This window comes from Microplitis mediator, chromosome 7, assembly GCF_029852145.1.
Source record: "Microplitis mediator isolate UGA2020A chromosome 7, iyMicMedi2.1, whole genome shotgun sequence".
NCBI lineage: Eukaryota > Metazoa > Arthropoda > Insecta > Hymenoptera > Braconidae > Microplitis > Microplitis mediator.
The window spans coordinates 7078437-7101570 of NC_079975.1; the positions used below are offsets into that span (position 1 = coordinate 7078437).

At 29.0% G+C, this 23134-nt stretch overlaps 4 protein-coding genes and 1 non-coding gene across 5 annotated transcripts; 3 read left to right on the plus strand and 2 right to left on the minus strand.

Annotated features, from left to right (window-relative positions):
* Nucleotides 1–942: 942 nt before the first annotated feature.
* Nucleotides 943–5779, plus strand: LOC130671055 (neprilysin-2-like). The gene is made up of 10 exons (XM_057474741.1): nucleotides 943–1132; nucleotides 1274–1362; nucleotides 1461–1496; nucleotides 2261–2506; nucleotides 2580–2791; nucleotides 2867–3043; nucleotides 3755–4249; nucleotides 4633–4927; nucleotides 5017–5267; nucleotides 5341–5779. Exons 1-10 carry the CDS (start codon nucleotides 1113–1115, stop codon nucleotides 5680–5682), a joined length of 2163 nt encoding a protein of 720 aa, XP_057330724.1. The 5' UTR covers nucleotides 943–1112; the 3' UTR covers nucleotides 5683–5779.
* A 1811-nt stretch (nucleotides 5780–7590) lies between these two features.
* Nucleotides 7591–9299, plus strand: LOC130672375 (ribosomal RNA small subunit methyltransferase NEP1-like). The gene is made up of 3 exons (XM_057476924.1): nucleotides 7591–7888; nucleotides 8168–8411; nucleotides 8903–9299. The coding sequence occupies exons 1-3, from the start codon at nucleotides 7745–7747 to the stop codon at nucleotides 9217–9219; spliced, it is 705 nt and encodes a 234-aa protein (XP_057332907.1). The 5' UTR covers nucleotides 7591–7744; the 3' UTR covers nucleotides 9220–9299.
* A 76-nt stretch (nucleotides 9300–9375) lies between these two features.
* Nucleotides 9376–14757, minus strand: LOC130672372 (vanin-like protein 2). The gene is made up of 5 exons (XM_057476921.1): nucleotides 14113–14757; nucleotides 13765–13902; nucleotides 12787–12945; nucleotides 11477–12306; nucleotides 9376–11406 (listed from the first exon to the last, which is right to left on the minus strand). Exons 1-5 carry the CDS (start codon nucleotides 14176–14178, stop codon nucleotides 11022–11024), a joined length of 1578 nt encoding a protein of 525 aa, XP_057332904.1. The 5' UTR covers nucleotides 14179–14757; the 3' UTR covers nucleotides 9376–11021.
* On the plus strand, nucleotides 12444–12564 carry LOC130672540 (5S ribosomal RNA). Its single transcript, XR_008990721.1, has one exon. It is a non-coding gene; the product is annotated as a 5S ribosomal RNA (ribosomal RNA).
* A 1150-nt stretch (nucleotides 14758–15907) lies between the features above and the next one.
* Nucleotides 15908–18720, minus strand: LOC130672376 (defensin-like). Its single transcript, XM_057476925.1, has 3 exons — nucleotides 18604–18720; nucleotides 16610–16781; nucleotides 15908–16532 (listed from the first exon to the last, which is right to left on the minus strand). Exons 1-3 carry the CDS (start codon nucleotides 18674–18676, stop codon nucleotides 16475–16477), a joined length of 303 nt encoding a protein of 100 aa, XP_057332908.1. The 5' UTR covers nucleotides 18677–18720; the 3' UTR covers nucleotides 15908–16474.
* Between the last annotated feature and the right edge of the window lie 4414 nt (nucleotides 18721–23134).

Here is a 23134-nt window from a genome sequence, read left to right on the forward strand (position 1 = left end):
GTTTTCGAGGTTCTTGAGCTCGAAAACAGCGGAAAGTTTTGGGGCTGGCCCGCAGGGTCAACTAACAGACCGATTTTTTTTTGAGTTAATACATTCACACTTTTATAAAGAAAGGTTTTGTGATGTGTACATATTGATATTTTTTCTCAATAACTTGAAATATATTTAGGATTGCCTAAATCAAATCAAATTCTTTTCTGGATAATGTTATTAGTCCAGTGAATTAATATTCTTGAAGTTAAAATTTTTTATCATAATTATATGAGTAGAACATATAATTTATATTAGATCGACAACTTTTATAAATTGAATTGCCATTTTTTTCAATTTTTTAATTATATAAGAAAAAAAAAAATAAGTACTTGTCTATTTATTGGCTCTATCGCTACGTTTCCAACTATTGGGGGAAAATTATAATCAAAATTTCAAACAGTATTTCTTGTTTATCCTTAACAATTCATAAAACTTCTTTTGATTCATAGTTTTAAACTACAAATGTATTTTTAAGTACTACAGCATTTAATGAATTTCATAGTGTATTGTTAAATTATTAAAAAGTCTTATAACTACAATAGTTAAGCATTAGGTTTTTTCAGTATGAAATTTTTTTCAATTGATTATAAATTTTTTCTAAAAATACTAATAAATCCATAATAATAAATGAGTCATTTAATGATTTGTCAATTAAAATACTGTGTGTATGTGTGAGTTCAACGATGATATCATTGTTCTTCACATTGTGTAATTGGTTTCCGAATATTTTAGTGGATTTTCAATTAACCAAAAGTTTGTATAGATAACTGTACATATACATGTATACGTTTATCTATATAAACTTTTAAGTAATTATAAATCCAAAAAAAACATTAAAAACTAATTCCCCTATTCCAAGAACAATAAAATTATCGTTTCACACATACATAATCTAAGTTTATTTTAAAATACGTCTTCTAGTGACACAGATCTTATATATATGTTGTAAAAATACTTATTCGTAGTTCAACTGGAAGTTAGACGTATATTTTCCGTTAGTTCTTCCGCGACTTTGTGCTTGAAACATTCTTAAAACTTAGTATATCTGTAATACGGTAGTTTAAACAACAAAACATAGCATGACGCTAAATATTATCAAGTAAGTTTAAATAAAAATTATTTAAATAAAAAAAATTGTTTACATCATTATCATTAATAATAACATACTCATGTTCAATGAGTATGACAATAAAATTATTTATTAAAATAAAATAAACTTTTTTTTCGGTAACGTGATTAGACGAAGAAGTCGGTCGTATATGGAACAAAGGCTTTTAATATTTTTTATCACTATAATTTCGACATGTTACGGATTACCTACAGAAACAGGTATTTTTTTGTGGCATGAAAAATATTTATTTTTATTCATTCAATTAAAGAAATTATATTTATCAATTTACAATTTAAATTTGTCGTTAAAATTTCAGTTGATATTTGTCGTACTCCAGAATGTGTTGATACTGGTAAGTTTTATTAACTTTAAGTAAAAAACTTTTCTATTTAATAGTAAAAATATGTATTGAAGAAGTTTATCAGTCAATTATTTCTCAATTGATCCTCTTTTTTTCCATTTTTGTTGATCAAAAATCATGGTATTTGAAAAATTTTAATTGTTGCAATCTTAACTGTATAATTTCCGTTTTCTACAGTTTTTTTATACTTTACATATTTTATATTACATAGTCTTTGGGTTACGTTGCAAGCAATTTAAGGTCCCTATTTTCTTTGGGTAAATATTTTATATATATTTCTACCAATCTACTCTCAACTTTTTCGGACTATCTTTCCTGGCCATTTTTTTTTCTTTTTTCTATTCCATATCTCATAATTAGCTATCTGTTCTCATCTCTTTTTTTCATATTTTTTGCAATCACGGAGTGTTTTTAGTGGGCAGGATTGCAGACAGGTGACAATCTGGCAGCTATATGGAACGAATCCCACAGGTCAATGCATTATATCAACTTGTGAAAAATAATTCATTTGCTCTCTATGGGATTCGAACCTGAGCCTGGCCAGTACTTGAGCTCGAAGGCAAGAGTGTTATCTACTCGACCACAAGTACTGGTTACAAAAATCATAGTATTCTATATGTTTTTAAGAAATGGCACTTTTAAATTTCTTTATTTAAGAGAAATAATTAATTCATAAATAAAAAATTGAATAATTCTTTTACCTTGGATTTGCAACTGGTAAAGTACCGTAAGCAATTACTATTTATGTATTATAGCATCAAGAATTCTCAAATCCATGGATTCGAGTGTTAATCCATGTGACAACTTTTATAAGTTTACATGCGGAAATTTTGTTAACACAACCAATATCCCTGATGACAAAGACAAAGTGGATATTTTCGGTACTCTGAGCGATCAGGTTCAGGAACAGTTGAAGAAAATAGTAGAGGAAACTGTTTCGCCAAAGACGTCTAAGTTACAAAGACTTGCTAAAACTTTTTATGATATTTGCATGAATGAAAGTTAGTATTTAATGACATATACGTTGATTATATAAGAAATTTTCTATATTTTAACGAAAAAAAATTCTTACAGCTGCTATTAAAGAAAACGGGTTGAGTCCTTTGTTAAGTAAATTAAATAAATTAGGAGGCTGGCCGGTATTAGAAGGTCTTAAATGGAAAGAAGATGCTTTTCATTGGACAAACTCCATATACACGTTACGGGAGATGGGATACTCGTTTAATTATCTTTTTAGTTTTGCAATGGATTCTGATATTAGGAATAATACAAATAGAGTATTAATTGTGAGCTTCACATATTTTAAATTTAAAAGAACCTTTTGTGAATTTTAACGATCAATTTTTTATTATATATTGTAGCTGAAATTGCCTTATTTGGGATTAAATCCTCCGTTTTTATCAAAAGGGTTGGAAAATCAATTAGTAAAAGACTATAAAAAATACAGTGTTGATGTTGCGGTTCTCCTTGGAGCTGATCGCGGATCCGCTGAAAGAGAGATGAACGAATCACTTTTGTTCGAAATAAAATTAGCTAATGTAATTGAAGCTCAAGTATTCTTATAAAATATATGGGACACTTAACGCTATGACACTGACCATTTTTTATTTTTCTAATTTTTTGTTTCAACAAAAGTTCGAATAATTGACATGATTAAATTTGATCGGTAATCAAGGTATCGAAAATATGAAATTCAAATTTTAATAATAGATAATAATTCGTGAAAGTAAAAAAATTATCTTTTCTACTTCAAATCTGCTTTCAGAATAAACAAAAATTCAAAATTATTTATATGGATTTTTTTATAAAAGAAAGTATGAAAATCACTTTTTCGTCGAAGTTTAAATCCCTTTCTTTTCAAATTCCATGAAATTTTAAATTCAATTATGGAACGCAAGACATAATCTAGATTTTTACAATCAAATCAAAAATTATTTGAAATTTTCCAAACAAATTAATGGCTTTAAACCTTTATAAAAAAAATTATTTGTATGAATTTTGACTTTTAGCGACTAAAAATGTATGAGAACAATTTTGAATACATTTATTATTTTTTTGTCTTGAAAATCTCGGGGATTTTTAAAGTTTTTACAAATTTTCGACTTTGAAATATCGTTAAAAATTTACGCAACAGCAACTTTTAATACTCAGTAAAGTATACACAAAAATTAAAAATGGTCCGTGTATGAATTTCCCTGATTTAGCGTGAAATGCTTCAAAATTAATATGACTACTTATATATATTTCAGTTAAGCTTACATGAAACAAACAATTATAACTTTTCTAAAAATTATAATCCAATATCCATAGCTGAATTGGAAAAAAAACATCCAAGTATCCCTTGGTTGGAATACATTAACAAACTCCTTAAGCCTTCTGTCACTGTAGACAAAAATGAAACAGTAATTTTGTCCGCTCCTTACTTTATAACAGAATTTGAAAAACTTATTAACACAACTTCAAAACGAACTCAAGCTAATTTTATATTATGGAGACTTATCGTTGATTCGGTGTTTTATTTGAATGACGAAATTCGCAAGCCTCAAGTAGATTTTATGACAGCCATTACCGGTCGTCCAAAAAAAGAACTCAGATCAAAAGAATGTTTGGATAATATCTCAGCCTACCTGCCTCTGGTTATCGGTACTCTGTATGTTAAAAAGTATTTTAATGAAGACGTTAAAAATAATGCTGCCGAAATTGTCAATAATATTGAAGACCAACTGAAACTTACTTTACAAACAGTAATTATTTCGATAGACTTTTTTTTCGATAAAATAAAATTTTGTTCCATACCTAATGAACTTTGAAAATTGAACTTTGCCAATTTGAACTTTGCCGATTTAAACTTACCTTTTTTCTCAGATTTTGTGTGCGCGGAAATATAAATTATGTAAACCTATACGCTTGAAATAGTCCGGTGCCTTTTTTTCAGGGATTTGTGTGTACGTGGACATATAAAATATATAAACCTATACGCTTAAAAATTAATTCGTTAAATATAATATTGTTATTTCCATAAAAGTTCAAATTGGTAAAGTTCAATTTTCAAAGTTTATTAGGTCGGTTACCTAAAATTTGATTTCAATTACTAATTGATTATTAATGACCTGTGTAATTATTATAGGTTGACTGGATGGATAACAAAACTCGTAAGCATGCATTAGATAAAGCCAATGCTATGATAAATCATATTGCTTATATGGATGGAACGTTGGATGAAAATAAATTTGAAGAACTTTATAAAAATTTGGAACTACGTGCTAATGATTCTTATTTAGATACAATATTAAATTTAAGATCGCATGCGTATGAAATTAATTTGAAGCGTTACGGAATCCCAATAGATAAAAATAGCTGGGAAATATACATGAATCCGACTGTTGTTAATGCATTTTACTTACATCAGTATAATATAATTCGTATGTGATAAGTATATATAATCTTTGATCAATATTCATTATCTTTTATTATAATGAACTGTACTTCGAAATTGATATGTTATTTTCAGGATTTTCCGCTGCTGTTCTTCAAGGTGCTTTTTTTAACATCAATCGTCCGCGATACATAAACTATGGATCAATTGGTTTTTTAATCGGCCACGAAATCACACATGGTTTTGATTCGGTCGGAATGAATTTTAATAAAGACGGTAATTTAGAAAATTGGTGGGAACCGATAACGGCTGCAGAATATTGGATAAAAGCCACGTGTTTGAAGGATCAATATGACAATTATACTGTTGAAGATGTTGGAAAAAATGTGAGACTATAGAATTTTTTTAATTAACAAAAAAACTTTGAGTTTGGTACATAAAATTTTCATTATATTTTAGGTTGATGGATTGAACACTATTACTGAAAATATTGCTGACAATGGAGGTGTCAAATTGGCTTATTTGGCTTACAGAAATTTGACGGAATCAAGTAAACCAGAACCTCGGCTTCCTGGACTTGATCAGTTTACACCGAAACAAATGTTCTGGATTAGCACAGGTCATACTTGGTGTACTGTACAACGTCCTGGAGCTACGAAAATACAATTAATAGGAGACAGTCACAGTCCAGCTGAATTTCGAATAGTAGGATCGTTATCAAATATGAAAGAATTTTCAGATGATTTCAAATGCCCACTGGATTCTCCAATGAATCCGAAAAATAAATGCGCTGTCTGGTAGTTTTTAGTTATAAAGTATTTGTTTAATACAAATATGTTGTTACCACTTTTTTATATATAAAAATAACGTGTATCATATTTAAATAAATACCTATTGTATATCTTGAATAATAGAAATAAAATGTTTATATTCTTATATTTGGCATCACGTTGTAAAAAAAAAAATTGGTTTAAGTCCCTTGATTAAATAACTGAATTTGACCGAATTAAAAATTTTAATTCTGCTCAATTCTGTTAAATTCGGTAAGACAGAATTTAAAAGAATTCAAGGAATAATTTCGAATTAAACAGAATAGACTTATTTAAATTTGTTTCAATTTGGATAAATTCTGATTTTCCTGCCGAATTAGACAGAATTCTTTTTCAAGTTAGGTACGAATTAACTGAATTTATCTGAATTACATCGAATTAAAAATTCAATTCTGTTTAATTCGATCGAATTCAGTTGTTTAATCAGGGTCTCCACTACTCCGGTATTAAAGTTATCGGTGTTAAATTGAGCTCCGAACACGGTGTTAAAATAACATCGGTAGTGGTGTTAAAATAGAATCGTAGTTTTATCTTTGCCGTGGGTGCATTCGGAAATAATCTAGCTCTAACTCTAGCTAAGCGTTGCCATATAGCGAGAGCTGAGTAGAGCATTTCCGAATGTACCCTTATTAATATAATTATTGACACAAATAATTTTTAATAAAATGATTAAATTTCAATTTTGAAATTCCGCGCCAAGTTGGCGCAACTGCGCGTCGCTGTATTCAACGTTCAAATTTTCACTAAAGTGGGGGCGGTCGAATGAATCGCAAAATTGATTGCTTTGTATCAACTGGCGGTCCAATAGCGGCAGTCAGTATCATCGACAATGGCAGTAGTAGTCTAGATCCTTCTTTACGTTTAAATTGAAACACAGTATTGCAGTTAATTCGCGGAATTATCCATAAAATTTATTGCTCGTAGTCATTGTTTAATTAAAATGTGCAAAGTGTCTGTGGTGTCGTTAAGTGTTCAGTGTTCAGTGCTAGTGTAAAGTGTTTTGAATTGCTGATGCTGATAACTTCCAAGTTCCTAAGCAAAATCATCTGGCATCGTCTGGTGGGAAATAGCAGTTAAGTGACGTTTTTTAGCTGCAATACACTTGGAGCAATTTCAATTAAATCTCCAAGTGTATTAGGACACCCTTCTGCATATTATTTCCCCACCAAGGTTTGTTCAAATACTCAAGCGTTTTTATTTTTTTAATATTTCAAATATTTTGATGTCATATTCAACCGCCATTTTATTTTGATGTACGATTTTTAATTTTTCTCCAGTTTCTAATAATTTATTCTTCAAATATTCAAATATACCGCGCAAGTAATGAGAATAATTAATAAAAATAAAAGATTTCGAGTATATTTTTGAGTTTGGGTGCATTCGGAAATGCTCTAGCTCTCGCTCTAGCCAAGCATTGTCATATAGCGAGAGCTAGAGCTAGAATGAGTGTGAATGTAGCAGACATCAGACAAATTTAAAATTATAAATAAATAGAGTAAATAATTTAAAAAATAATATTTTTAAAAAATGCAATTATTAATTAAAAAATTTTTTAAATGTGCATTTTTTAAAAATTTAATCTTATTAATTATTTACTCGATTTATTAGTAGTTTTAAATTTGTCTGATGTCTGCTACATTCACACTCATAGAGCTAGAGCTATTCCGAATGCACCCCGTATCAAAAGTCGAATTGTATTTAAAATACAAAAAAAAAACATTTCATTATTTAATAAATTAATAACACGACAGATTTATTAATATATAGAAATTACCGATCTTGTGCTGATCAAGTTTTTGCAGTCAACTTGACATCTTATTTTGATTGTAAATTCTCTATTATCGACACCCGACATTAAAATCGCGGTACATTCCGGAAAAAAAAATAACAGTTCAATTCAAGTCAGCACAAGTCAGCACGTGGTGGCATAAACATAAGTGACATTTAAATAAATAACTTTTTAACTGTTTATTTTTTCATATTAATTATTAATATATTTAAAAAATACATATAATTATTTATAATTTATAATAATGGTTAAAAAACGTTCAAGAGAAAGTGAAAACGATGATAGTGAACATAACCTCGTGGATAAACGTTTAAAAGATGATACTCCAGTTAATTTTGATAAACGTTTAATAATTATTTTAGAAAATGCCCAATTAGAAACAGCAAAGGTAATTAATGCAATTATTTATTTTATAATTATTTATAAATATTAATTTTAAAATGATCTTGAAGTAACTAGACAATTAAAAATTATCAACAAATCAATTAGAAAAAAAAAAATGCACATGTAGAAAATTTATTGCATGTAGAAAATTTTAAAAACTATGAGTGCAATTTTCCAAATATTTTTTTTTTTTAATTATCGTTTTGAAAAATATCCGAAAATTATTAGACGTCAGCTAACTTCATTATTATATTATTAAACTAAAATATTTTATTTTTTTTAGGTTGCCAAAAAATTTGAATTGTTACATTCAAAACATGAAATTTCGCTTTTAAAAAAATATAACCGTGAACGTGAGACAACTAAACCGGAAATAGTGCATCAATGTCTACTGATGTTATTAGACAGCCCTTTAAATCGGCAAGGATATTTACAAGTGTACATTCATACTGATAAAAATGTTTTGATTGAAGTAAATCCCGGAACCAGGATACCGAGAACATTTAAACGATTCGCTGGAGTAATGGGTAAGAATATTTCTTATTTTTTTATACTAAATTAAATAAGAGTGAATGTAGACAATAATCAACTAAACATTTTGAAATCAATAAATTAAACGTAAATCGAATAAATTTAAAAAAATGCATATGTCCAAAATTTAAAAATCAGTATGTTCATTTTTTTAATTTTTATATTTTTAATTATTTCATTCATTCATTTGTAATATAAAATTTGTTTTATATCTTCTACATTCATCTTCAGCTTCATCTGAAATTAGCCGACGTGTTATAATTTTTGGATTTTTTTAAAAGCAATAAAATATAAAAAAAAAAAATATTCCAAAAAATTGCACCTATAGTTTTTTTAATTTTCTACATGTGCATTTTTTTATTTTATTTTTTTTCAATTAAATTGTAAAAATAAATCCAAAAATTGTCTGCTAATTTCAGGATTCTTTTTTTTTACGAAAAAATTATTAAATTAGATCTTAATAAATTTTTTTATTATCAATTTCCAGCGCAACTACTTCATAGTAATAAAGTAAGAGCAGCAGGACAGTCGGTAGATTTGCTGAAAGTCATAAAAAATCCCGTGACTGATTACTTGCCAGCTAACTGTAAAAAAATATTAATGTCTTGTCGCGCAAGTACATTTAAATATCCCGAGGAACTTGTACCTGATAATGAACCAGTAGCTATCGTCGTTGGTGCGATAGATCAAGGACAAGTGAAAACTGATTACACAGACTTTACAGTCGCTATCAATGATTATTCATCGTCTGGAGCGTATATTTGTGCTAGTTTATGTTCTGCGTTTGCGAAGAAGTGGATGTAAAATAAAAATTATTAATTAATTATTTAATAAATATATATGAATTTTTAATAATTATAAATATTATTTACACCGAGAAGTGGGTATGTCTATTATTTTTTCGAGATTACGCTTTAATGCATGTGAGCAGTGTGTTAATTAATGAAGATTTATAATAAGGCTGAGACTGATAGCTGATTTATTACTCAGTTCAAAATCATAGACAAAAAATCTGAAAAACGGTTGATCCTGCAAACCAACCCCAAAACTTCCCACTGTTTTCGAGCTCAAAAAATCGAGATCTGATGAAAACTCGATTTTTGAAAATCGGACCAAAACTATTAACTTCCCTTTTTTTTTAATTTTTCAAAATTCATAGCGGGAAGTCGAAAAAGTTTTTTATAAAATATATTTTATACTCTATCAAATTCACATTGTTTCCTATTTATATGTATTCTTAATTTTTTTTTTTTTATTATTAAATTTTCATGCCAAGACACAGGCCAAATGGCAAGGTGAAATTATACAGATGATCTTACAGTAGTAGAAAAAATTTGAAGTGATCAAACAACAATAGTACTATCAATTTAAATCAGTCATACGGACAAAAATACAAAAATAATGAGATATGTGAAGTTCAACGATACACCGTTACAAATTTCGTTAATTAAAATTTAGATTTAGTAGATAATCATACAACCTGTTCTTAAAGATCTCAATACTGCCTGATTGAATCAGATCTATGGGTAACTCTTGCCAAAGACGGATAATTGATATAACAAATGATTGCTCATATGCCACAGTAGAAAAGTATGGCATTTTTAAATTTAAATTGTTCTTTTTAATAGCTAGTCTTTCAGAACGTCTTGTATCATTATCATCACCCGTGTAAAAAAAATTTTATTCACAATGAATTTAGATTTAAATTTCATCATGAAACTCAGATTGTAACAAATATGACTTTCATAATGAATTTGTACCAACAACTATAAATACGACAAAATTATGATTCGGTCAAATTTTAATAAATTTTAATCCTCATGATCCGAAGTGCATTCACTAAATTAATTTTACAATCGAAACTGATTTATGTAAATCAAGTACTTGATAGAAGAAATTTATTGGTAATTTCTGAATCGATAAATTTCACAAAAGGTTTAAAATATAGTAACAATTCAGTCAAGTTTCTATCGAAGTCATCCTAAGTCCAATCCAAAGACGGAATAAATTAATTTTAGAATTGATACGAATTTACTAGAGGAAAAGTTGGAGCAAACTCATGATGAAAGTCATATTTGTGTCACGATCTGAGTTTCGCGATGAAATTCAGATCTAAATTAATTACCAAAAAAAAATTTTTTCACACGGGCAATTAATAGCTCACGTAGATAAAGAGGTTTTCTAAATTCTAATAATTTGTAGAAGTAACAAGCCTTCTAATAAACTCTTCTTGATGTAACTGATAGCCTTTTTGTCTTTATCACTTATTAAAAATATCTATAATCCGTGAAATCTTATTCATTTAAAATAAAACGTAAATATTTTTTATGAATAATCGTTTTAATTTTTTTCACAAAAATATAAAAATACATAAATGTAATATTACCCTCTAAAAAAGAATAAGTGAAATTCACTGGGAATCAGTGGAGAGTCACTATTTCTACAGCTATAAGTATACCATTAATTCAACCAGTGGTATACTTATAGCTGGTTCCCAGTGAATATTCACTAATTCGAAGTGAATTTCACTGATTCCCATTTAGAGAGTACATAAAATTATAGTAATTTTTATCAAATGACTTAAAAATTATTTTAAAACTTATGTTCTATAAGAAATAATCATTTATAAAATTTCTTCCATAAATAGCAAAAGTCATCAAATTATTATAAGGTTTTGTTAGCGTGTAATTTAAGTTCACATGAGTTTCGTTTATTTTTTTACGAGTAAAAGTAAAGTCATTAACATCCAATGGATTAATTTGATCGTCAATACTTAGTGGAAAATGAGGAATATTTATAGAATCTACTGATATACTTGAAATCACAATTGAATTAAATGTAACAGGATGAACAATATCAGCATTAATGTCAAATCGTTGATTGCAGCTTTTTGGATTGTCGTCAAGACATGAAATTATGCTGCAAATTTCTAAACCTGCTATACCAAGCTTCGGATATGATACGGTACCATTGAATACAGCGTAACGGTATCTAGAAAATTAGATCGTTAATTAAATGATGATAGTTATTTATAAATTAATTAAAATGATGTGATAAATACCTGTAATATTTAACATTTGTACCCTTGTTGACATCGTCGTGATATAGAGTATCGGTAGTAAAATTACAACAAAAGCCGTGATGGCAAACTATGGAACTGTGGGTGCCAGTAATAGGTCGGAAAAGTTTACTAGTAAAAAGTGACAAATCTTCAGAAAAAAGTTTCTGCTGTGACATAAATATTTGCCGTCTAACTGTAGGTATTTCTGTAGTCGAATAATAGATAACTTTGGTATCATTTTGGTTAATCGGTTGCATGCGTTGACCATTTAATACTTTAGGTATTTTAGCGACAATCAACGCATTTGCTGCCTTTTCATTCCAAATTCGCGCTAAGTGACCATATTTTCCAGCATAAATACCAGTGCCCGTATTACCAGTTGCTGGTGCATTGTAACCAGAACCGAGAAAATTAACATCATTAACATAAGACCATCCAGCTTGGATTTGATTCGCGGTCAAATAGGGAAGATGGGAAAACCAATGAGTGGAAAAAATAATATCCGTTATGTTTTTCTCGCGCACAAGTTCGAGAGCTGGTGCACCGAAGAATATATCGAAGCATATAAACTGACCGAATGTAACTCCAAAATCCGTGGGGAAGCTCGACAACTCGGGTTTGAGTGTTTTGTTAAATCCAACTTCGGCAAATAAATTCCATTTCCGGTACTTGGCTATTAGGGCACCATTTCGATCGAATACTATGTTAGTGTTGTATAGATTGTAACCGTCTTCGGCGCAATTTTCACCCAAACATTTTTCCTTTTCATGTACATTCAGCACAATATACATCGCGTACTGTTTTGCTGCACAAGATAGCGACTTTATAACCTGATGACGTGTGATAAATAAATAAATGAATATATTTGAAATTAATATGCCACTGTTGAAAATTTTTCTGATTTTTAGGTACGTTAATTTTTTTTATTGAATGTTTGTTAAATACGTTGTGGAAATCAGATGATTTCGACAACGGCCACATCATGCTGATCAGGCACCAGTTCTCGTCCGATCACTGAAGTTAAGCAGCATTGAGCATGGTCAGTACTTGGATGGGTGACCGCTTGGGAACACCATGTGCTGTTGTCTTCTCTTTTTTTTTTTTTTTTATTATTTTACTAATAATAATATCTTTGTAATCAAAGAAAATAATTCGAAAATTTAAAGTCATCAAAATTTAAATTCAACCAATTTTCTGACAAATTTTAACTCATTTATAATTTCAATTAATTTATTTAAAATCTAAAGAAAAATTTTTAACAGTCTAATCTAAACGGAATCGTTATCATGAATTCTAAAAATTTTTCTTACCTCCATAACATTAGATGATATGTCGCGGCACAAAACTTTAAATTCTTTATGGTCAGGCAAATATGTACTGTGAGGCAAATAAAAACTTCGATGAAAAATAGGAGGAAATGGTTCGCCGCTAAATAATCCGTTTTCCGGAAATACAATTATATCAACTTGCTATAAAAATATACAATTATATCAATAAAAATTATCATTTTCCTTATGTTGTAATGCAAACATATCACAACAACAAATACACATGCACTGCAAAAAATTTGCGGAGTGAACGCAGATTAAATCCGGAGTGAATGCGGAGCAGATGGCTGTTTATTTATTTAATCCACTCGGAGTGAAATTTACTCCGAAGGGGAGCTTATTTTAATATTGAAACTCCGAATCGGAGTAGATACGGATTTAAATAAAATCCAGACCACTCCGAAATCACTCTGCTAAAAAGACGAACTCCCCCCTGATTAAACAACTGAATTCGACCGAATTAAAAATTTTAATTCTTTTATATTCTGTCGAATTCTGCAAAACAGAATTCAATTGAATTGAAAATTTGAATTTGAATTAAACAGAATAAAACCGATTAAAAAATTTCAAATTCGTTTTAATTCAGTTTAATTCGGGTTCAGAACCAAAAATTGGAGAATTATTTTCGAATTAATCAGAATTAAACCGAATAGAATTATTTAAATTCGTTTTAATTTGGACAAATTCTGGTTTTCCTGCCGAATTAGACAAAATTCATTTTTAAGTTAGGTACCGAAGTAACAAAATTTATCTCATTTAAATAGAATTAAAAATTTAATTCTGTTTAATTCGATCGAATTCAGTTTTTTTATCAGGGTCTATTTACTCCGTATGCGGAGTGGTTTTTTTTTTAAACTCCGAAACTCCGAGTGACGGAGTGAATTCAAATTTAAATAAAATCCGTAATTACTCTAAATTCATTCCCGATTTTTTACAGTGTATATGTGATTAATAAATTACATTTTCATTTGCTGTTTTCAAAAATTTCATAAAGTTTTCGAAATTTTCTTCGGCAATAGCAGTGCTATTTGGACCTTCAGTAATAGGATGATATTCAACTACCGCTCCGATGTAGTAATTTGATGATGGCAGCGAAACCTGTCAATCATTTTCATAATATTTAAAACGATCAAATAAAAAACATTTAATTTTTTAACCCGTCAGCACTCCCGTGATTTTTAGTGTCTCACTAGTGACAGCGACATCCTATAAGTTGAATAGTGTCCTGTGAGCAAAATTCTCATAACGAGAGTGCTGACGGGTTAAAATCATGAGAAACTAAATATTATTTTCTACAATATTTCTTACTTGTAATGTCAATTTTGCCAAGCAAAAGATACTGACGAGATACAAATTAGTTGACCCAAAAAACATCTTTATTTCCTAAATCATTAATTACAACAAGCGATAATGATAAATCGATTTTTTATTACAACAAAAGAAGAATTGTAACTAGAAATTGTTGAGCTGTTTGATTATTTATTCTTTTATAATATTCTATTATTTTTCACTCCACAGAAAATTTTTACCCAGTAAATGCATTTACGAAAAATTAAATAATTTTTTTCACATCACTTTCAATATCACAACACTATTGTCAGTAAATATTGATAAATACCCGGCTTTAGATTCTTTTTTTATTTATTTATTGATGGACATACTTAATTTTTACCCGTCATTTACAAATTTATTAAACGAAAATTAATTAATGTTTGATAATGAGATTGAAAAGTGAAGCATTACACAACGAAACGATAAATGATTAGTCTAGTAACTGGCGAGTCATTTATTTATCATCTCCAGTCCCCACAAGAACTTTTTTATATCACTCCCAATGTATCAAATTAGCTTTTTATTTTTTTATTTAAATTAAATCGTAGTACAAACTTGTCATGCGCGAGCACAGAATTAAATGGGAATCCCCATTTTCCTTATCGTCATAACTCGTTTTTCTATGCTTATAATTTATACTACCTTGTGTTTCTCATAGATAACTTCTTTTAACATTTTATTTTCCTGTTCACTCTGAATCAGTTCTACGACCATTTACAAAGAATTTAAAGTAACGCGCTCTTGTAATTGATAATATTATTCAGTTATCTATATCATAGTTATTATTTCAAACACAAATTCAAAATGCAATACTCTATAACCTTGCAACCCACATTTTATTTTTTAGAAATTTTTATTTTTTAAAAAGAAAAACTGCGACGAAGTTTCCATTTGGTCCACAAGTGCAGCAAGGATAGTACGGTTTGTCCACTTGCGTTCGAAAGAAAAAATGTGACAGTTTTTTTAATCTGTTTTATGATGTAGGTTCATTAGGGTGAGCCAAAAAAACCAACCGATCGAATCTATGTATTAAAAAGGACCTATGTATCGAGAAAAAAGCTCTCCCATTGGGCAAAATTTTTAGATCAAATTTAAAAGGTGTCGGTAGCCATTTGGAATTTCCCATTTAAATAACTTGCAAAAAAATGTTTTTTTATTAAAAATATTATAACTTTTGAACCGTGTGAGATAAAAATTCGGCTCTAGAATATTCTTGTATGGCATTAGATTTCTTTAAAAAAAGTCCTGGGAGTCGAATTTGTAAACTTGATATTTCGTATACTAACAGGCCATCAAAGTCTAGAGTAAACAGAATCATACAAATTTAAGGCTTTATTTTTAAAAATATCAATACTACGAGAAAATTTGTTCTACATATAGTGCAATAAAATCACCAACAATATCCACGTTGTTACAAATAATATTTTGTTATCGATCACAATAAAAGAAAAGTATTTGGAAAATCTAAATAAAGCCTTAAATTTTATGATTCTGTTTACTCTATACTTTGATGGCCTGTTAGTATACGAAATATCAAGTTTACAAATTCGACACCCAGGACTTTTTTTAAAGAAATTTAATGCCCTACATAAATATTCTAGAGCCGAATTTTTGTCTCACATGGTTCAAAAGTTATAATATTTTTAATAAAAAAAAATTTTTTTGCATGTTATTTAAATGGGAAATTTGAAATGGCTACCGACACCTTTTAAAATTGAGCTAAAAATTTTGCCCAATGAGAAAATTTTTTTCTCGATACTTAGGTCCTTTTTAAGACGTAAATTCGATAGGTTGGTTTTTTTGGCTCACCCTAATGTTCATACAATAAAATTTTGAGTAATTTTATGATCGATGAAATTTTTCTCAACTCAGATTTCAATATTTTTTCAAATCAATTTTATTCATTTGTAAAACAATCTTATTATTTATCCATACAAAATAAAGGAATATTCAAAATCCACGTGAGTTTTATTAATTTTGCAACAAATAATGAATAAAAAATCTGTCTATCGGTTGACCCTGCGGGCCAGCCCCAAAACTTCCCGCTGTTTTCGAGCTCCTTGAGCATTTTGACTCCTTCCCTCTCCTTTTTCTCTCTTATTTGTTACACCATACTTAGTTTGTCGCTTTGTTACATTAATTTGAATATCTACTGTATATAGGTCAGGACAAAATCAGCATTTCAAAAAAAATTGATTTATGATTTTTAAAAATCATCTTTCCTGTTAATGTGTATGTACCTGTGTACATACATGCTACTGCTACATATAACAACAATAAAACCAAACACTTCTAAGACTTTTTAAAATTAATAAATTTTTGTAAAAATTTAATTAAATCATTGAAATTTATAAAATTGTCCAAATTGTTGATTCCACGTTTTCAGAATATTTTCTCTATAAAAAATAGTAAATGACAATGATAATAATAAAACTAATTAAATATATAAAATACATTAATAAAAATTAATTACTTTCGACAAACACACATGGCTTCTTGACAATCGCCTCCGTGTTTTCCTAGCATAAGGCAGTGAAACCCACACGCTGAACGAGTTACTCCTGGCCCAAATATGGCAAGAACGTCGCAGGTAAATCGACGAACACGCAAATGTTGTTCTGAATTCCGTTCTGCTAAATTTAATCCTAAATAAATAATTTTTTTCATTTATATGCTTTTTATTATGCCAGCATCGAAACTTACAATGCCTGTACAACCAATCAAAACAAACTAATTTCAGCTCAATCTACCACGAATAAATATAAGCGTATGCGTGAATTCCCGAGTCAAAAAACAAATTATAGTTTAATCCTCAAAAGCCACAATTCCTTTGATGTTTTATTTGTCGCCCAGAAAGTAACTCTATTTTAGTACTCAAAATCCTCAATGCTAACTATGAGGTCCAAATGCGAATAATTTATCGATTTTAAATTATTAGTAAGGCCTCAAAATTCTCAACGATTGAAAAGTTATATTTCGGAATTTGAAAAATTTTAGATAGAAAAAAGGAGGGGAGAGAATGCGTCGAATGAGACTTTTGAGGTTCAAATGCAGATAAAATTATTTTCATGATACCAGAATTGAAACTTAAAGTTTCAGTGTCTCTACACCCCGTCGAAACAAGCTAATTTCGAGCCGATGCTGCAAACAACTGCTAGCGAATTCGTAATTCAAAAATACCTTCATACAGCTTCTTCCCTTGGGAAGAAACACAATTGTTTCTGCCCGGTGTCAGTTATATTTAATGTTCATTTGCAGCTTTATGACTCTCATTTGTTTACTTGTCACTTCAGTTTACTCATTTCATTTTTCAAGTGACAGTTTTAATTAACCAAATAAAATTACTAAAAAATGAGTGAAAATAATATTTTTGATATATTTACTATTTAATAAGTGACTGTAAATCACATATTTCTCATTCTCTAACAGTTCTCTTTATCATCGGCTTGAAATTAACTTGTTTCTTACTGGCTGCTGACACTGAATCTTGAAGTTCTGATGCAGGCAATCATGAAAAATATAGTGTGACTCAAGATAAAACACGATTTCAGACTGCGGGTGATGTTAGCCCTCGCCCGCAGCTCGGACAGCCAACTTTACTCTAGTCTGAAATCGTCTTGTTTCATCCCTTGTCACACAATATACTATTCTTTATGTTTTGAGTATTCTGAGGCTCTAATCCAGATAATGTTATTCCAGTTTAGTCCTCAAAGTGGTAAAATTGGTCGTAGCTACTACTTTGAGGACTAAACTAGGATAACTTTCTGTACTGTTATCAATCTTAAGAGAGTGAAACAGGTGATTTTCAAATGAACCGTTTTCATAGTTAAAGGCCAAAATAATTAAATAAAATATTTCATTCGATGCGTCAAGCTATCATTTATCGAATGAAATGCTTCCGGTTCGGAAATTTCAGTTTATATCTGAGAACGGCTGATTTTAAATTTCCATTTGCTAATGTAAGTGCAACTAAGACCGTTTCGTTTGTTCACATGTGTGTGAGAAAGAGAATAAATGACAAATCCTCTTAAAATTCTAAATTGATCCTCAAAAACTTCATTAAGAACTTTGAGACTTAAATCTGAATTTTTTTTTTGACTCGGGTTGCGAATGCTTTCAGTCAGACGATTAATTTTATTTACGTAAATGACTGTTCCGACTTTGTGATTAAGTTTTATAAAAATAAGTGTAAATAATAAATATTATTCATAGTTTTCTCATAATTATAAATTGCAAATCACAATTTACACTTACGCTAATAGTTGATCACGCGATTGTTTGACTGACAAGCCGCTGATATTAAAACTTAAAGTTCCGATACAGGTAATCATGAAAAAAAAAGTCTGTGACACACAGGATGAATACACAATTTCAGACTGCGGATAGTGTCTTGTAATACACTTTTCTTTTATCCACCATTTCTAGAGATAGACATTAATTGTGAAACTTGAAAAAAAAAGTACCCACCTTCTTTTACTGGCATTGAGATCATTACATAAATTTGTACCATCAACAATAGAACGAAAGTTATAAACTTCATTTTGTTAAAACTAATGGTACAACTACTTATTTCGAAAATCAACTGTAAACTGATGTATAACTTTAACTCTGTAGAGTATTTATATAAAAACTATCCATTCAGCACCACGACATTACTTGTGATAGTATTTGTAAAACTGTTATCACAGTTGTTTTTTTTTATTTAATTATAATTTTAAATGAATGAGATATTATTATTTCAATTTAATACGATCATAAATTAATTATAATAAATTTTTTTAAAACACGTCGATAAAATTTGCTTATCCATAGACACCAAAAATATTTACTATAACACTTGTGATAACATTAGGCTATCTTAAAAATTTTTTTCAATTGAAAGAATAATTTAAAAGTGTTTTTTATTTTAAATTTCTTATCAATAGTTCTTCCCAAGAATATAACGATAAAAATAATAATAATAAAATTATTACATACACTGAGAGATAATAGTATATTGTGTGACAAGGGATGAAACAAGACGATTTCAGACTAGGGTGAGGTTGGCTGTCCGAGCCGCAGGCGAGGGCTGACATCACTCGCAGTCTGAAATCGTGTTTTATCCTGAGTCACACACTATATTTTTCATTATTACTTGCATCGGAACTTCAAGATTCAGTGTCAGTAGCCAGTAAGAAACAAGTTAATTTTAAGCCGATGATGCGGAGAACTGTTAGAGAATGAGAAATATGTGATTTACAGTCACTTATTAAATAGTAAATATATCAAAAATATTATTTTCAATCATTTTTTAGTAATTTTATTTGGTTAATTAAAACTGTCACTTGAAAAATGAAATGAGTAAACTGAAGTGACAAGTGAATCGTGTATTTAAGAAACTCTATAAGTCATGTTTTTTACGCAATTGGGTTTTTTCCGTTTTTAGGTTCTTTGGATATCCCTCCATAGAAATCAATCAAAATATGCATCAAATCAGCGTTTAAAAAAAAATTAACGGGGTGACAGCAATTTCATTTAATTGAGAAACCCCATAAGTCAATGACTCAAATAAACATGTGAAGTTTTAGTTGTACAGCAATAATTTTTTTTTTTTTATTTAAAATTCGTGCTTTTTTGGGAAATTAATTTCAAACGTTGTTTTATGTTTGACTGTTATATGACTAATTAAAATGTTTAAATTAATTATAATTTTTTGTAATTTCTGAGTCTCAGAGTTCAAATACATATTTAATACTTCATTTTATCAGTGTAGTAAATGATTTGAGTAGAAACATTTAAAAAAACAATGATTTTATAACTTTTTTTTCCGTTTGGTTGAGAAACCCCATAAGTCAATCAACTTTAAATAATTTTTTTAAGTAGTTTCAGTTAAAAAATTAAATTTTTATTGTTGGAATCTTTTTCAGAGACCCAAACATTATTGTCTTCAATTATTTATTTATTATTTTGATGTCAAGTTTTTCCAAAAAAATGTTTTTTGTGTTTCCTGAAAAATTTTGTTTTCTTGACTTATGGAGTTTCTCAAATAAACGATTCAAGTAAACAAATGAGAGTAATAAGGCTGCAAATGAACATTAAATATAACTGACACCGGGCAGAAACAATTGTGTTTCTTGCCAAGGGAAGCTCGCTGTATAAAGGTATTTTGAATTACGAATTTGCTAGCAGTTGTTTGCAGCATCGGCTTGAAATTAGCCTGTTTCGACGGGCTGTAGAGACACTGAAACTTTAAGTTTCGATGCTGGTATCATGAAAAATAACTTTTAGAAATATTTGATTTTCTTCTTACAAGAAATTGTGCTATTGGAAATTTTCAATCTAATATAGGGTAGAAGTAAAAATCCGTATGAAAATTCGGCCTAGATTCCTATGTGTGTTCCCACATGTCGTTTTTGGATGGATTTCCATATGGATTTCCATATGGTTTTCTATAGGAATCCAGTATAGATTCTCACCTGGGTTCCTATGGAAATCCACACCATGCCAAATTCATATGGGAATCTAATATGGATTCCCGTGTAGACTTTTACCTCGACTTCCCATGGGAATCTGCACCATGTCAAAGTCCATATGGGAATTTTGTATGGACTAGGAATTAGAAAAATTAATAAAAAGCGTCACGTTATTGATACAAATACCATAAAATGTATCAAGTTTCTGTATGGGAATCCAAGTACCGACAATTTCCTGTGGATTTTCCATATGGGATCCAGATACCCATGGTTTCCTACATGGATTCTTATATAAATCCATACACTCCTATATTAATTCCTATAGATTTTTACATAAGTCCATATTTTCCTACATGGGTTCCCATGCAATCCTTCATGGCTTTTTTTTTTTTATAGGAAATTTAGTTATTACCCTCATAGTCATAATAAATAATAATTTCTAATTTTTCTTATTAAAACATTTTATAAAGATAAATATATTATTATAATTAATTACAACTAATTAAATGAAACTAGCATAGTATCAGGTGAATGATTTATTTGTATTTAAATTTTTTTATACATATTTTATTTTAGTCATTTGCTTTTAGTAAACCGGTAATAATTATTTAAACTTTAACTAGTATTAAGTGTTTTAGTTTAACAGAATTTTATTTTTATTTCTATGTATTTTAATGAATGTTTCATTGGAGGGAACGGCAATTTTTATTATTGTTTAAAATTATGATCATGTTATTAAATACATTGAGCGATGATTTTTTATTACTTAACATGAAGTTTTAAAATAAAAATTAATAATTAATTTAAATGTAATATTTCCGACGAGTTTCATTTTTTAAAAACAGATTTACAAATTTTAGTCAATTTTTAGGTGTAAAAATATTGTCCATACGGATAGTTTTTATTTTAAATAACAAACTAAATACCCGTGAACTTTTAATTAAACATGATTATGTTTCATAATTTATGTTAAATATAAATTGGGTGTAGTGCATCCCTACACTTAATTTTCTGACATTTCAAGAAACTAGAAGACCATTAATTAGACTACCCGGTACAAAATCATCATGTACGATCATGCTTGACCCTGCATGGATCATTCATAATCGCGCATGATCCAGGCATGACTTTGCACGATTCATGCAAAGGCACGCATGATCATGCAAAACCATGTTCAATCGTGCATGACGAGGAAAGATTAAAGATCAGCCAGTAAACATTAATTATCCGTCATTCCTAGCAAAATAAATTAATTTACAATTGAATTATCGTTATTTTTCTTTTTTTTTTTTTCAATAATTCTAGGGATTGTGCTTGATCAGGCCTGATCATGCTTGATCAAACATGATTATGCTTGAGCATGATCATGTCTTAATATTCGCTAACCATGAGCATGCGTGATCATGCATGAGAAAGCACAATAATACCCGACTAAGCATGATCACGCATGCTCATAGCTGGCGAATATTCAGGCATGATCATGCATGAAATTAACGCATGATCAGGTCTGATGATTTTTTCCCGGGTAATCATTAAATTTTTACACGATAATTATTTTCTATACAAAAATAATTATTAATTAAATTATTTTTTGCAGAGAATTTGATTATGATAATTCGACGAAAAATACTCAGATATGATCATATATGAAGACTGATACCTGATAAGATAAGGAAAATGATACTATCTGATGATACATAATCATATCTGAGTATTTTATCCCGGGTTAACTAATTTGTTATAATTATGTATGATCATATATGAATATATATGATATGATCATGCATGATCGTATATGACAACACAAGATTCTAAATAATCATAGTCATATGTGATCATATTTATAGATATGGTCCTGGTTGACCACATATGACCACGCATTATATTGTACATGATTATGTATATCATCATATCTGATTAACTTAAAATTTATCATAATCATATATAAACTCTCATACATAACGACCATAAACGATAATATATGATCAGATATGAGTATATATGATCTACATGATCTTTATGATCGTGATCTTATCAAGTTTATATTCATATTTCACCATATAGAAACTTATATCTGATCGTACTTGAATATATCTGATCATATCTGAGTATTTTTTCTCAGGTTCATTAATCTGTTATAATTATGTATAATCATGTGATCATATATGAGCATGTATGATAACAGAGTTCTTAATATTTATAGTCATATGTGATCACTGATTACATATGAGTATATATGAATATATATGATCTACTTGATAACATACGATATCATTGATGATCATGATCTGATCAAGTTTATATTTTATATTCATACTTGACTATATAGAGACTTATATCTGATCGTAATTGAATATATATGATCATATCTGAATATTTCTTCCAGTAGATGTTTTTATGAAGAAATATAAAAAATTTTAATTTGTTCAGATATTTCCCGATAAAATATATCTTATACAGGGTGATCCAGAATTACTTTCACAGCGAGAAAATTTAGATAGAGGAGGTGATTCTAAGCATGAAGTTCCTTTGCCACTTTTGAAAAT

What these genes read in the sequence shown, in the direction of transcription:
- LOC130671055 (XM_057474741.1), top strand. Translation starts at nt 1,113, where the DNA reads ATGACGCTAAATATTATCAA. An exon ending in TGATATTTGCATGAATGAAA is followed by an intron (nt 2,507 to 2,579) that starts GTTAGTATTTAA and finishes AAATTCTTACAG; the next exon opens with CTGCTATTAAAGAAAACGGG. An exon ending in TCGAAATAAAATTAGCTAAT is followed by an intron (nt 3,044 to 3,754) that starts GTAATTGAAGCT and finishes TATATATTTCAG; the next exon opens with TTAAGCTTACATGAAACAAA.
- LOC130672375 (XM_057476924.1), top strand. Translation starts at nt 7,745, where the DNA reads ATGGTTAAAAAACGTTCAAGAGAAAGTGAAAACGATGATAGTGAACAT. An exon ending in CCCAATTAGAAACAGCAAAG is followed by an intron (nt 7,889 to 8,167) that starts GTAATTAATGCA and finishes TATTTTTTTTAG; the next exon opens with GTTGCCAAAAAATTTGAATT. An exon ending in ACGATTCGCTGGAGTAATGG is followed by an intron (nt 8,412 to 8,902) that starts GTAAGAATATTT and finishes ATCAATTTCCAG; the next exon opens with CGCAACTACTTCATAGTAAT.
- LOC130672372 (XM_057476921.1), bottom strand. Translation starts at nt 14,178, where the DNA reads ATGTTTTTTGGGTCAACTAATTTGTATCTCGTCAGTATCTTTTGCTTG. An exon ending in TATCATCTAATGTTATGGAG is followed by an intron (nt 12,307 to 12,786) that starts GTAAGAAAAATT and finishes ACACGTCATCAG; the next exon opens with GTTATAAAGTCGCTATCTTG. An exon ending in ACAAATGTTAAATATTACAG is followed by an intron (nt 11,407 to 11,476) that starts GTATTTATCACA and finishes CTAATTTTCTAG; the next exon opens with ATACCGTTACGCTGTATTCA.
- LOC130672376 (XM_057476925.1), bottom strand. Translation starts at nt 18,676, where the DNA reads ATGAAGTTTATAACTTTCGTTCTATTGTTGATGGTACAAATTTATGTA. An exon ending in CTCAATGCCAGTAAAAGAAG is followed by an intron (nt 16,782 to 18,603) that starts GTGGGTACTTTT and finishes TTATTTATTTAG; the next exon opens with GATTAAATTTAGCAGAACGG. An exon ending in GCCATGTGTGTTTGTCGAAA is followed by an intron (nt 16,533 to 16,609) that starts GTAATTAATTTT and finishes TATTTTTTATAG; the next exon opens with AGAAAATATTCTGAAAACGT.